The following is a 15,377-nucleotide window of genomic DNA, read 5'->3' as shown; positions in this document are numbered from 1 at the left end:
ATCGTCAGAACAGTAAAATCCAATACCCATACTGCCACATATGAGATAAACAAGTAGTATAACCAGCAGTTAAACCCAAGGAACATAATTGCATAACCACAGATCAATATTCTTCATTTCATCTACCATGTAGTCACATCTATAATGTTCATTTCAAAGAACTTTGGAATTTAGTTTAGAAATGGGATTTTCTAGAGCTCTAAACAACACAGAATTGGAAGCCTTTAGGAACTTCTAGATTTTTATCAACGATGGTTGAAAGCAAACTAAATGAAAATTTAGCAACCGAGCTTTTTAGGAAAAAGAAATTACAGAGTTCTTTCATGTATTTGTGCCTTGAAACAACTGAGGAGATATTAAAGTCACAACTAGAAAAGTAAAAATTTAAAAATAAATAAAAAGCAGGTCCAATTTATACTCGTTTTGGATTGTAATAGAACCCTTCCTACCACTTCAGTGGGTGCGTTCTGTTAACCACAACTTGTTAGGTACTTTGCACAAATTCTCTCTCAATCAAATACCTGAATGCTAAGCGGGCCTTCTATCTACTTTTCTTCTTGATGTATTCTCCTCCTTTATGCATAATTGTTAAGGCTACAATGCTTTGGCTGTCAGTTTTACTTCTGTTATTTTGAGTGAATATATGCAGCTTATGTGCTGCAGAATTTAGGGAAGAATGTAATGATGCTTTGTTTTTTGTTTCTAGTTTGTGATTCTCCTTAAAATCAGGAAAAGTTAAAACGAGCTAGATTTGTGTAGGACGTAATATGTCCATTCCTATTTGTCCTATAATTTACACATATATATGAAAAAGGGTTACAGCTTAGTTTTTTGACCTTTTCTGCAAAACCTCCATCCTTTCCTTCTTCTTAGGTTTACATATCCAATAAATGGTATCACAGCCTCTTCTGATCTTCGAGGACCTATGAGCAAAAAAGAGAACTAGCAAAGCTTCCCCTCCAAAAAGACTACTAAAACCCAGACTTCAAACCCTCATGGCTTCCAGCAGTTCTCCCTCTCTTTCACCCTCAGTTTTTAATGGAAAAATCTATCAGGTTTGGGCTGTCAAGATGAAAGCCTACCTGAAAGGCCTGGGTTTGTGGCAGTGGGTTGAAACTGATAGAGAACCAACACCCTTGGGAGCAAATCCGACCTTGAATCAAATCAGAATCCATGAAGAAGAATTAATAAAAGCTCCAAGAGATTTGGCCCATATCCATGCTGCAGTTACAGATTTGATCTTTACAAGGACCATGGCTTGTGAAACACCAAAAGAGGGGTGGGATAAGCTAGAGGACGAGTATATGGGTAGTGATAGAACCAGGAAAATGCAGGTTCTGAATTTGAGAGAATTTGAAGTCTTGAGGATGAAAGACAGTGAATCTACCAAGTATTTTGACAGGCTCATGACAGTTGTCAACAAGATCAGGCTTCTTGGTGAGGAGTTAACAGACAAGATGGTTGTGGAAAAGGTTTTAGTGAGCTTGCCTGAAAGATTTGATTCCAAGATCTCCTCTCTTGAAGACTTAAAAGGATTTATCTCAGATTTCCTCATCAGAGCTTGTTCATACCTTTCAAGCTCAAGAACAAAGGAGATCAATCAGACGAAGACAGCAGTGAAGGGGCTTTCCTTGTAAGACAAAAAGGAAAAGCTTCTCCAAGTGGAGAGAAGAAGCAATCTGGTGAAAAGAAGGATAAGGAGAAGATTGAAGGACAAGGAAGTAAAAGTGGAGGCAAAAGGACATATCCTCCATGCTCACTGCAAAAAGAAGATTGAAGGACAAGGAAGTAAAAGTGGAGGCAAAAGGACATATCCTCCATGCTCACTGCAAAAAGAAGAGTCATTCAGAGAATTTTTGTTGGTTTAGACCTGGTGTGCAGTTTGGTCATGTGAGCAGTTTGCCCATGTGGAAAGGGTATTGTTAGGACTCCCATTAGCCTCACCTATCAAAGGGATAAAAGGAGAGGAAGGATAGGGGCAACCAAGGGAATTGATTTAGGGGTAAAAGAGTCAGAAGTTTGTTAGGAGGGAATATTCATTCACGTGGTTGAAACAGAATGAGAGATAGGTATAAAAGGGGAGGAAGGAGAAGAGAGAAGGATTTGGAGAATTTTTTGAAGAAGTTGTTGGAGAGTGAGGCCCACTCGAATAGGCCTGTTTTTGTGTTCTTTCATTGTATTTGCTCATATCGATTGTTGTAAGCTATTGTAATTAAAGAATTCCTACTGTTTTAGAGTTAAAATTCAATCAAGGTGCAAGGGTTTTATCATTTTGGTATCAAAGCAACAATCCATGGGGGTGACCGTCTATGAGAGAGTGGGGAATTTGGAGGGATGAATGGAGAATTATCAACAGCAGACTGAGGGGAAGATGGAGGGATTACGGATGGGATTGGAATCAATGAAAAAAGAGTTCCAAAGGGTGCAGAACATCAAGAAAAACATGGCGATGATGATGGAACAATTTGGCTTGCTAATGGAGAGATGGGAGGACCAAGAGAAAGGGAGGAAAGGGAAACAGTCAGGCGAGCACTTACTGGTGGGTTCATCCCTCACTGGGGAGGCCACGCCAAAACTGGGAAATCGGCATAAGGAAACTGGCGGTGAGTACGATACCTATGGGAGGTCAGACGGAAGGGTCCGACGACTGGAGATGCTAGTGTTTGAAGGAGACGACCCAAATGGTTGGGTGTTTCAAGCCGAGCGGTACTTCTCCGTGAACCAGTTGTCGAATGCGGAGAAGTTAGACTCCGATGCTCTCTGCTTTAAAGGAGCTGCTCTTGCTTGGTTCCAGTGGGAGCAGCGAAGGCGACAGGTGAGGAGTTGGGAGGAGCTTAAGGTAGTGATGAGGAATAGATTCAGGCCCACGCAGGAAGGCACGGTGGAAGAGCGATTCCTGGCACTCCGGCAGTGGGGGTCTATCAAGGACTACCGCCTCTACTTTGAGACGCTGGCCGCACCTCTCAAGGACATACCAGAGGCACTGCTGGAGGGTCACTTTATAAATGGGTTGAGGCCCGACATAAGGGCGGAGATGAGGGTACTGAGACAAATTAGGCTGGAGCAGATGATGGACCTAGCCTAACAAATTGAGGAGAGGAATCTGGTGGTTCGAGGGAGCCATTCCAGTCTTGGCACAACCAGATCACAGACCCCTGCAACCCTGGTCACCAACCACCAGCGAGTAGTGGTCTCGCCTCCCCGGGTGGCATCACCCCGATCGACGACCACCAACCCCAGCTCCTCTCGCCAACCTCTAAATATCAGAAAATGGAATAGTCCCCCATTTAAATGACTAAGTGAAAGTGAACTTCAAGCTAAACGAGCTAAGGGGTTGTGTTTCCATTGTGACGAAAAATATACGATTAGGCACAAATGCAAGAACAAGGAGCTGCAGGTGATGGTAATTCACGAGGAGGAAAGGGAAGAGGAAGAGGAAGTTATAGAAAGAGCTAAAACAGGGGAAAATTCAAGGGAGGAAGGTGATACGATCAAAACGGGGGAAGTAGTGGAGCTGTCAATAAACTCAGCAGTTGGTTTAACCCCTCCACAGACCAAGGAGATCAAAGGAGAAATAGAAGGCCAGCAAGTGGTGGTCCTAATTGACAGTAGGGCTTCCCATAACTTTATAGCATCGAAATTGGTGTAGAAATTGGGACTGGTCCGGTCACAAACAAGAGGTTATGGAGTGATCATGGGGTCGAGCATGGCTGTTCAGGGGGCTAGAGTGTGTAAAGGGGTAACCTTAACGTTGCAAAATGTGGTAGTAGTGGAGGATTTCCTGCCATTGGAGCTGGGAAGCTCAGACGTAATCCTTGGAATGAAGTGGTTAGCCACACTCGGGAAAACACAAGTGGATTGGGGCTCATTAGTCATGAAGTTTAGAGTAGGGGGAGCTACCATAACATTACATTGGGATCCCAGCCTCAGTAAAACTTTGGTAACGTTGAAGTCGATGATGAGGGCGTTTAGGGAGAATGGAGAAGGGGTGTTATTGGAGTTGGGGGGTTTAACTACCTAGGAAAAGGATGCGGGTTGGGCAATCCCTGGCAGCTTGCAGGAGCTGCTAGCAGAGTTCAGGCATGTGTTTGAGGAGCCATGTGGACTTTCCCCACACCGGAGGCGGGACCACGTGATTACGTTGCAACCGGGAGTGTCACCGGTGAATATAGGTCCCTACCGGTACCCCCATCTTCAAAAAAATGAGATTAAGAGGCTGGTTCGAGGAATGCTGGCAGCAGGACTTATCAGGTCGAGTGTGAGTCCGTTCTCCAACCCGGTGTTACTAGTCAAGAAGAAGGATTGAGGCTAGAGATTTTGTGTTGACTAGAGAGTTTTAAACAAGGTAACAGTTCCCGAGAGATTTCCAATCCCAGTTATTGAAGAATTATTGGATGAATTGAATGGGGCTGCTATTTTTTCCAAGTTGGTTTTGAAATCAGAGTATCATCAGATTCGAATAGCACCTAATGACATTCCTAAGACTGCTTTTCGCACACATGAGGAACATTATGAATTTTTAGTTATGCCGATTGGGTTAACAAATACCCCCGCCACGTTCCAATCTTTGATGAACGAGGTCTTCAAGGAGCATTTGAGGAATTTCATTTTGGTGTTTTTTGGCAACATTCTGGTTTACAGTAAGGATATGGTTGAACATAGGGTACATTTGAGGTGTGTGATGGGGCTCCTAGTAGTCCACCGACTATATGCAAATGTGAAGAAGTGTTAGTTTGGGCAGTGAGAGATTGAGTATTTGGGGCACGTCATTTCTCAAGACGGGGTGGCTGCGGATAGCTCTAAAGTTAAGGCGGTGGTGGAATAGACCAGCCCCAAATCCTTGCGTGAACTTCAAGGATTCTTGGGTCTTACGGGGTATTATCGGAGATTTGTGAAAGATTACAGAAAGTTGGCATAGCCATTGATAGACCACCTCCGGAAGGGTAATTTCTTTTGGGATGAATTAGCAGAGCTGGCTTTTCAATCCCTTAAAAAGGAAATGACCAATCTGCTCATGTTGGCTTTGCCGGATTTTTCAAGGGAATTCATTGTTGAAACTGATGCATCAGGGCACGGATTAGGGGCAGTATTGATGCAACAGCAACGGCCAATTGTCTTTTTCAGCCACTCCCTAAATCCCACTAGTCGAGTTAGGTCAATGTATGAGAGGGAATTGATGGCAATAGTATTTGCAGTGAGGAAGTGGCGACATTACCTACTTGGGTGTAAGTTTGTTATTAGAATAGATTAGCGAAGCCTTAAATTTCTTATAGAGCAGCGAGTGGTTAGCCCGGAGTGTCAAAAATGGGTCATGAAGCTGATGGGATACGATTTTGAGATTCAATATCATCCTGGATTGGAGAACCGAGCAACTAATGCTCTCTCACGCTTCCATTCTCCTGCCACATTGATGGCCCTCTCCATTCCTCGAATATTGTAGCTAGACCAACTAAAAGAGGAGGTGAAAGGAGATGCAACACTACAACATATTGTCAGAGAAATACAAACGAATCCTTCTAGCAAACCCAACTTTGCGCTGGTGGATGGCCATTTGCTATTCAAGCGCAGGCTGTATCTTCCTAAAGGGTCAAAATTAATTCCGTTAATGTTAAAGGAAGGGCATGATGGACTGGTTGGGGGTCATTTTGAGTTTCTCAAGACTTGTAAGAGGATAGCTGCCAATGTGTATCGAGTGGGAATGAAGCGGGATATTCGGCAATATGTTCAGCAACGTTATTATGTGTGCCAGGAAAATAAATATGAGGCTCTATCACCTGATGGGTTGTTGCAGCCGCTTCCAGTTCCTAGTCAAGTTTGGGAAGATGTGTCCATGGATTTCGTCGAAGGGTTACCTAAGTCAGCTATGATGGATACTATCTTGATGGCAGTGGATCAACTAAGTAAGTACGAACACTTTATTGCCTTGAAACACCCTTTTACCTGCCAACATTGCAAGGATTTTTTGTGAAGGAGATTGTGCAGTTACATGGGGTTCCAAGTTCTATCGTTTCCGATAGAGATAGAATTTTTGTTAGCCATTTTTGGGGAGAGTTATTCAAGTTGCAAGGCACTCAATTGAGAAGAAGCACTTCCTACCACCCTCAGTCCGATGGCCAAACGGAGGTCTTAAATCGCACCTTGGAGACACACCTTCGATGCTTCTCCTCCTCCAAGCCTATGGCATGGTACAGCTAGTTTCCATGGGCAGAATATTGGTATAACACTCTCTTCCATGTCTCCTCTAGAGTGACTCCATTCTAGATAGTTTATAGGCGTGAACCTCCCCCACTGTTAAGGTTCGAGAAGGGCACCACGGCTGTTTTGATAATTGAACAGCAGTTGTTAGAGTGGGATTCTGTTTTGGAAGAGTCGCAGTCCCAACTATTGTGGGGCACAAGTAAGGATGAAGGAAACAGCAGATAAAAGGAGGAGGGGATGTGAAATTCGAGGTGGCTGATCTAGTTTATGTTAAAATTCGCCACAGGCAGAAGACATTGGCTACTCGGATGAATGACAAGTTGTCCCCTAAGTTCTACGAGCCCTTTGCAGTGAAGAAAAGGATCGGAAAGGTGGCCTACAAGCTGTCCCTATCCCTACCATCTTCGTGTGCGATCCACCCCGTATTCCATGTCTACCAGCTTCGCAAAGCGGAAGGAGCAGTGCGGGAAACAATCAAACTTCCCGACCAGTTAACAGCTGAGTGGGAAATGAAGGTGCATCTAAAATTTTTGTTGGGTGTAAGCCTGGGCCGGAGAAAGAATCTACGAAACCTTAAGGTCTTGATACAATGGAAAGGGTTGCCACCCCTAGAAGCCACTTGGGAACCCTATCATCAGATTCTGCATCAGTTTCCTGAATTTCACCTTGAGGACAAGGTGAAACTTGTGGGCGGGAGTATTGTTAGGACTCCCATTAGTCTTACCTATCAAAGGCGTAAAAGGAGAGGAAGGATAGGGGCAACCAAGGGAATTGATTCAAGGGCAAAAGAGTCAGAAGTTGGTTGGGGGGGAATATTCATTCACGTGGCTGAAACAGAATGAGAGATAGGTATAAAAGGGGAGGGAGGAGGAGAGAGAAGGATCTGGAGAATTTTTTGAATAAGTCGTTGGAGAGTGAGGCCCTCTCGAATAGGCTTGTTTTTGTGATCTTTCATTGTATTTGCTCATATCGATTGCTATAAGCTACTGTAATTGAGGAATTCCTACTGTTTTAGAGTTAAAATTCAATCAAGGTGTCAGGGTTTTATCAGGTATGCAAAAACAAAAATGATCAGCAAAGGCAGCAAGCATAAATGGAAGAAAATCAACAGCAGCAACAGCAGGCTGAGCAGTTGTTTGTTGCCACATGCTATGCAACAAGCAGCTGCACGGAAACTTGGCTCATTGATATTGGCTGCACAAACCACATGACCCCGGAATTGAGCTGCTCCAGAGAGTTGGATCAGACATACAACTCAAGGTGAAGATTGGGAATGGAGAACTTGTTGATGTCAAAGACAAGGGAGTTGTTGCTGTTGAGACTTCAACAGGTATTAAATTCATATCAAATGTTTGTTTGTGCCTGAGATAAGTCAAAGCTTACTAAGTGCAGGCCAAATGCTAAAGAAGAATTACTCTTTGCATCTCCAAAATATGTCTTGCATCATTGTTGATCATGCTGGTTGTGAGTTGCTGACCATAAAAATGAGAGAAGAGCTTTCCAATTAAGCTGAAAGAGACTAATTTGCAAGCCCACTGTTCTTGAGGAGTCTAGTTTGTGGCAAAAAAGTTTTGGCCACTTTAATTATGTAGCACTCAAGCATTTGCATCACAAAGGCTTAACTCAAAGCCTGACAGCTATTTGTGTTAATAATAATGTGTGTCAAGCCTGTCAATTTGGAAAGCAAAGCAAATTTCCATTTACTATCAAGAAGATCTAGCGGGCTATTGAAAGGTTGTAGTTGATTCACACTGATGTATGTGGACCAGTGAGGACACTCTCACTGAATGGAAGCAGGTATTTCATCTTGTTTATAGATGATTCTCCTAGAATGTGTTGGGTTTATTTATTGAGGCAGACATCAAAAGTGGCTGGCGTGTTTCAAAAATTAAAGAATCATGCTAGATGTACATTATTTTTGTACATCATGGGCTACACAAAGGAGTATTATGACCAAAATACCCCTCGCCTCCATGCGCCTCACGCACCTCTATGCGCCTCATAAGGGATATTTTTATCATTGGTACACCTTTATGTAGCCCAAAGTGTACACAAAGGTGTACCAATAACATTTTCCAAAATTAAATGCTCTGGTTGAAAACCAAGCCAATTGCAGTATCAAGGTGATAAGAACAGATAATGGGGCCAAATACACAATACTTAAGTTTGAAAAGTTGTGTAGAAGCTAGAATTGAACATCGGTTGTCCATCACTTACACTCAACAAAAATGGAGTGAGTGACAGGAAGAACAAAACTGTTGTGGAAATGGCAAGGTGTTTTCTTTTTGAGAAGAGGTTGCCTAAGAAATTCTGGGCAAAAGCAGTTATACAACAGTGCATTTGCTAAACAGACTTCCATCCAAGGCTGTGAAGGATAAAACTCCATTTGAGGCTTGGTATGGAGTTAAACCAGTTGTGGAGCATCTCAGGGTGTTTGGGAGCTGTAGAAATTTTGGTAGGAAGAGAGAATCTTATTTATCTGCCTTATTGGAATATATATATATATATATATATACACAGAAGACTAAATCTCCTAGTTTCCTATTCTGAGATTTATATAGACTGAATTAGGAAGTTACAGCTACACTAGATTAGGAAACTTACAGCTAGTTTTGAGAGAGATTTATTCTCCACTCAAACTAGGAAACTAGTTAATGGACCCAAATCACACTATACTGAAAAAAAACAACTTAACTAAATATAGATATTGCTAATTATTCTAAAAGAATCAAGGCCAGATTTCCATACTCCCCCTCAAGTTGGGTGGTAGATGTCAATCATGCCTAGCTTGGACTTCAAACTTTCAAAGTTGGGTCAAGGAAGAGCCATTGTAAGGATGTCTGCAATTTGAAGGCATGTAGGCGTGTATACTAGTTTGATAGTTCCTTCCTCAATTTTTTCCTTGATACTGACAATCAATCTCCACATACTTTGTCCTGTCATGATGAATGGGATTTTTTGCAATGCTTGTGGGAAGCATTGTTGTCACAGAATAATTTTATGGACTGTCCAGCTGATATCTTTTAACTCCCCTAGTAACCTTTTTAGCCAAATTCCCTCGCATATTCCTTGAGACAGCCCGAACTCAGCTTCTGCACTACTCCTTGCCACAACTGATTGTTTCTTGCTTTGCCAAGTAACCAAATTTCCCCACACATAGGTACAATATCTAGTAGTTGATCTTTGGTCTGTCATTGATCCTACCCAATCTACATCAAAAAATACTTCAATGTCTCGGTTTGATGTCTTCTTGAAATATAGGCCTTTGACAAGACTCTTCTTTAGATATTGTAAGATTTGATATACAGCCCTTAAGTGTTGCTTAGTTGGATTTTTATGAATCTACTCACCATACTAACAAAAAACCAAAGGTAGGTCGTGTGTGAGATAAATAAGTTAAACAACAAGTCTTTAATGTATACCCTTATTTGTAGATGGACACCCTTCTTCCATTCCCACCTTAATTGAAGGGTCCATAGGACTGTCAACAGGGTTGCATCCAAGCATTCATGTTTAGTAAATCTAAGGTATACTTTCACTCTGAAATAGAAATACCATTCCTTGATTGAGTTACTTCCATGCCAATAAAGTATTTGAGGTGTCCCAAGTCCTTAATTTCGAACTTTGGCTATGAGACTTTTTAGGTTATTGATATCTTCCTCATGATCAGTGTTCTAAAAGGCGCTAGTCGGGCTGCAGACTGGCGCCTAGCGCCTAGGCAAGGACTAGGGCCTAGAAAATTTAATATTTTTTTATTTTTTTCTTAATATATTCTCCCTACTGCAACAAGCAGCAAGCAGCAAGTTGGTGCTACTTGCTGCAGCTACTCGCTGCTTGCTGCAGCAAGCAGCAACGCAAGCTTGCTGCTGCAGCTTCTTCAATGTTTTTTACTAAATAACCGGAGGCGGAGGAAGATGGATACATACCGGAGGAAGATGAGATCGGCAACAAGAGATGACAACCAACAGATGAGATTGGTGGCGACGAGAGAGAACGACCAACAGGTGAGGTCGGCGGCGACGAGAGAGCAGGACCAAGAGAAGAGATCGATAGCGGCGGCGAACGACCAAGAGGAGATTGAAGGCGAGAGAGAGAGAGAGAGAGAAGACCCACAATGAACGACCAAAGAGAGAAAAGGAAAGGGGAAATAGAGACAGGGAAGGGGGAAATAAGGTCGGCCCAGGATGCGCACAACCTAGGAGGCGGCCACCTGGTCCGCCTAGGCGCCGCTATGGCCCGATTAGTCGGGCCGACGCCTAGGGGTGCCGACCAGCCCTAAATCGCCGCGGGTTTGGAAGATCATTGGGGTGAGGAGTACTTGATGGTTTGGTAACATCAATTGTCAAAAGCTGGAAGTCCCGAGTAAGAGGATTCTCCCCATGAATGGTAGGTTTGGCATAGTAAGGCTGATGTTCAAAAAAGGTTACATCCATAGAAGTGTAAAATTTATGTGTCTTGGGTGAGAAACACTTGTAGCCTTTTTGAGTTGGAGAGTAGCCCAAAAAGATACATTTGGTAGATTTTAGGTCTAACTATAAGTGATCTAGCCACTTCAAGTAGATGTCGATTTTTCTTTTCAACAACGCCATTTTGCTAAGGAGTATCTACACACAAACTTTGATGAACTATGCTTTGCTTCATCAAGTATGATCCAAGGATGGAATGAAAGTACTCTCACCCATTGTCAATTTTAAATACTTGGATCTTAGCTTGGAATTAGGTTTGAATCATGATGTTTAAGTTTTGGAAGATTTGGCCCACTTCGGCTTTGTCTTTCATAAGGAATAGCCATGTAACCCTGGTATGATCATCAATGAAGGAGATGAACCATCTAGAGCCAATAATGTGTATGTGATCAATGAAGATGGAGCAAGCAAGGCGGACAAAAGCTTAATTGGTTGTTTACTATATTTAACGGCAACAAGACCAGATATTATGTTTGCAACTAGCTTGCTATCTAGATTCATGCAAGATCCTAGTGAATTGAACTTCAAAGCTGCAAAAAGAGTGTTAAGGTATATAAAGGGAACTAAAGACTTGGGAATCTGGTTCAGGAAATCAGCTAACTCAAAGCTGATAGGACATACTGATACTGATTGAGCTCGTTATATCGAGGATATGAAGAGCACTTTTGGATATGTATTCTTCTTGAATTCTGGCGCATTCAGTAGGAATTCAAAGAAACAAGGGTCTGTTGCACAATCAACAGCTGAAGCAGAGTACATATCTGTCGCAGATGCTAGTCAATCAGGCTATATGGCTGAGAAAAGTGTTGAATGATTTGAAGCAAAAGCATAATGAAGCTACAGAAGTGTTCTGTGACAATCAATCAGCAGTTCCTATGGAAAAGAACCCTGTGTTCCATGGTAGAACCAAACATATCAGAATCAAGGTATCATGCAGTGAGAGAAGCTGAAAGAGAGAGAGAAGTGAAATTGGAGCATTGCAGCTCAAAGGTTCAAGTTGCTGATATTCTGACAAAGGCATTGCCAAGAGAAAGATTTGAAACATTAAGGTCTAATCTTGGTGTTTCCAGCAAAAACATCAAGGAGGAGTGTAAAGATTATGATGTTTTGGCTGTCAGTTTTACTTCTGTCATTTTGACTGAATATATGCAGCTTATGTGCTGCAGAATTTAGGGAAGAACCTAATGATGTTTTGTTTTTTGTTTCTAGTTTGTGATTCTCCTTAAAATCAGGAAAAGTTAAACGAGCTAGATTTGTGTAGGACGTAATATGTCCATTCCTATTTGTCCTATAATTTACACATATATATGAAAAAGGGTTACAGCTTAGTTTTTTGACCTTTTCTGCAAAACCTCCATCCCTTTCCTTCTTCTCAGTTTTTCATATCCAATAATAATTACAATTGGCATGAGAGCACATTTATACAAAAAAAAAAATCTGAGCCTTGCATAAAAACATGCTTCTTTCTGGAAAGGCATGGGTCCAAGTAAGAACAATTATTTACAGTCAATCACATGCCCTGTTTAAATAGGTCCACTAAATCTAGTATATTGTCAATCAAGTTATAATTCATTAAGTTTGATAGTTTAATTAACAGATATGATTTACATTTTCTTAGTTTGTTTAGCCGTGTATCTTAGGCAGTTCCTATCATTGCAAAACCCAAGCAAAAGTAAAATCAAGTTTGGCACATAATCCAAGAGAAAACCAACTTATCCCAGAACAAATCTCTTGTTTCGGCCCCAGTCCCTCTTACAAGATCTATATCATGAGTCCTATCCAAAAAAGTATCATTCTTTGTGTATCATTTCTGAGAAGGGCAAAGGGCTAAGTAAAAATAATGATTGCCTCGTTAATCACTTGGCCCATTTAATTAGGTTACAAAAATCTAGCACAGGGATGTATGCACAGTTGATTTCATTACCAAATCAAGTTGTAATTCCTATCAATTCTTTAGTCTTCGAAGTAACAGATCAATGTACTCTCTTAAACGCATTTAGAAATGTGTGTGGTGCGGTTCAAGTCATCACACAAGCCAAGCACAAGTAGAATCACAATTAAGGAAAACTTGAAGAAGTCACAAAATACCTAACTTAACACAGCTGCACTATCTGGATTACAACTTTTTATTTTGATATCCAACAAAATGAATCTCTTGCACCATTGGAGAGAATCTTAGAGGGCTGCAACTTACATGTCATGGAAATATTCAAATTATATGTTCCAAGAGTCAAAACTAGGACTGAAATTCTAATGAAGCAATGTGACAAAGTGGAGCATAGAATAGATGTCTAGGGCCTAGGGCCGCAATGATTTTCACTCAGCTTTCATACAGAAGAGTTCGGAGTTCAAAGGCTTGCAAAAATTTTATGTGGTGGAATCCAATTCCAACAAGTTGTCCACAACCACGAAGACATGGGGCATCATTCTACATAGCCTTGGAGACAAGGATAAAAGAAAGGTACTTATGCTGGGCTTCAACTTCAAAATCTCCAAACAAGTGTTTCATTCAAATAATAGTTCAAGGTCTATGTTGGATACCAAAATGTGACATAAATATGCCAAAGATTCAGTATGGCAGGAACAATGAAAAATGATTCTTCAAGCAACTTACAAGACTATGACACAATTGCAACCATTGTTAATCATTCAAAGATTTATAGCGCAACCATCATGGTGGTTAGCCTAACTGTTTGGGAGTTCTCTTGTCTCCCTTGGGTCTGGGTTCGAACTTTAAACCCATCCTGCTTATGGAATGACCTAGACCCATGATGCCAAAAGTAAGCAATAGATGCAGGGCCTAACCCTATGCACTGCAGTGGAGCTAGGGTGACAGACTCACTTTCTCGACAGTAGCTATGGCTCAGAGTGAACAGTCCTTAGTGAGGAAGGGCAGTCCTTAGCGAGGAAGGGCCCTCATGGCCACATCCAAGGGAGTTGCTACCCTAGTCACCCCACTTTCCTCTTTTACTCAGCAAAAATAAAGAAAGATCATAGTGCAAACATCAAAATATTCAGTCTTTTTATTACTTTCAAAATTCTATATTCATGTGTTTGCATGGCTAGCTAAATAATTAATAAAAGCAATCTGGGAAATTTGAATTCTTAAAAGTTTCATTATCAATGTACGACATAAAAGTAATGGAAAGAAATTGAAGGTATGCCTATAAGGTGAGCATTAAACTGGAATCCTTAAAAATAAAAGGAGAAGCTATTGACAAGAATGATATATCAGATTCCAGTAAATCCAGTTACAATAGAAGCTACATGAAGAGTGCAGATAAATGTGAGCAAATGTATTGCAGCTTCTTTTGATTTTTCAATGCATATATAAGTCTACTCTTTTCCCAAGATTACTCAATGAGATTTAACACATGCAGCTCAATATATTCTAAATTTTGAACGGTTGACGATTCTCATATAGGACAACACAAATATACTGATGAAGTGACATGAACAAACCTAGATGAAGCAGCAAGTCCTTGGCTTCTAGAGTTGAAGAGTTGCGATGCTTTGCCAAGTTGCATGCGAATGTAGTTACCTGCAATGAGGCACACAGGATGGTCATAAAATGCCTCCAAAATATTTGTTAGAAGATGTTATTTAGGCACCACAACAATTTGATAGAAATAATAGAATACTGATATGGACGGTTAAAGGCAAGCTTCTTACCACAAGCAAACAAAATAACATAAATGTGCATTATAAAAACAGAGAAATACATTCAAAAAACCCAATACAATTAGCATAAGATGCATATGCACTTGTCCAGCACTTATTGTATACACTTGCCCCAATATAAGATATTTGAGGCACGGCCACTGGCCACAGTATTTGATTTCACAAATAAGATTGATATACTCACATCCTAATCTAATCAAATTCTTAAGTACTAAATTAAATTCAGGGCTTGGACAATGGTGTGTCAATGGCCATCTTACCTACAAATATCAGAGAATGATTATACACCTAAGGCAAGGGAAAAATTTTCTTTCCCCTTTTTTGAAAAATAAGGGGGATAAGAAATGTTTCACTTATTCCTAACACCTGGTCTCGAAAAGGCTTTATTTGGTCACCACAGTTTAAGTGCATCTCCAAGACTGAGAAATAAACCCCACAACCATCTTCTTTGCAATGTTCCTCCACTTGCCCTTTTCTAGGAAGAGGGAGGTCAGGTCAATTGGCTATGGCAAACCAACCAATGTGGGGAGGAACTTCTACCATCCAAGGTGACCTTTTTCCCCTTGGAATAGAACAGATGGATATATGTAGAATTTGACAGAAAATCAACATCACTTCATTCAAAATTTACAGAGCAATATATATGGTACAAATGTAACTAATCCATAAGAGTCATTTATGACTTAGAAACTGACAAACAAAGAAAAGAAATATCCTAGAAATAAAATTATAACAAACTATACACTCAAATAGAATATTCAAAACTAAATAACTACATATTTTCTACACTCCCTCTCGAGCTGGGTTGTAAATGTTAAGTAAACCCAACTTGGATTTCATATCCTCAAACTTGATCTTAGGTAGAGCCTTGGTTAGAATGTCTACAATCTAAAGAGCAATAGGTATGTAGGAAATATTGATAGTCCCACCATCAACTTTTTCTATTATAAAGTGTTTGTCTATCTCCACATGTTTAGTTCGATCATGATGAATTGGAATTTTAGCAATGCTTATAGCAGCTTGATTATCACA

General features: G+C 40.9%; 1 protein-coding gene across 15 annotated transcripts in view; it reads right to left on the bottom strand.

Moving 5' to 3' along the window:
* LOC127794267 (transcription initiation factor TFIID subunit 12b-like) overlaps positions 1-15,377 on the bottom strand; it is an 89,018-nt gene that overhangs the window by 59,175 nt on the left and 14,466 nt on the right. For all 15 annotated transcript variants that reach the window (XM_052325232.1, XM_052325233.1, XM_052325237.1 and 12 more), the window contains exon 5: positions 14,127-14,205. In XM_052325232.1, the coding sequence (XP_052181192.1) occupies positions 14,127-14,205 (79 nt within the window). The remainder of the gene's footprint in view (positions 1-14,126; positions 14,206-15,377) is intronic.

This window comes from Diospyros lotus, chromosome 2, assembly GCF_014633365.1.
Source record: "Diospyros lotus cultivar Yz01 chromosome 2, ASM1463336v1, whole genome shotgun sequence".
In the NCBI taxonomy this organism is placed as follows: domain Eukaryota; kingdom Viridiplantae; phylum Streptophyta; class Magnoliopsida; order Ericales; family Ebenaceae; genus Diospyros; species Diospyros lotus.
The sequence above is the reverse complement of the archived record's forward strand: the minus strand, read 5'-3'. Positions and strand labels throughout refer to the sequence as shown.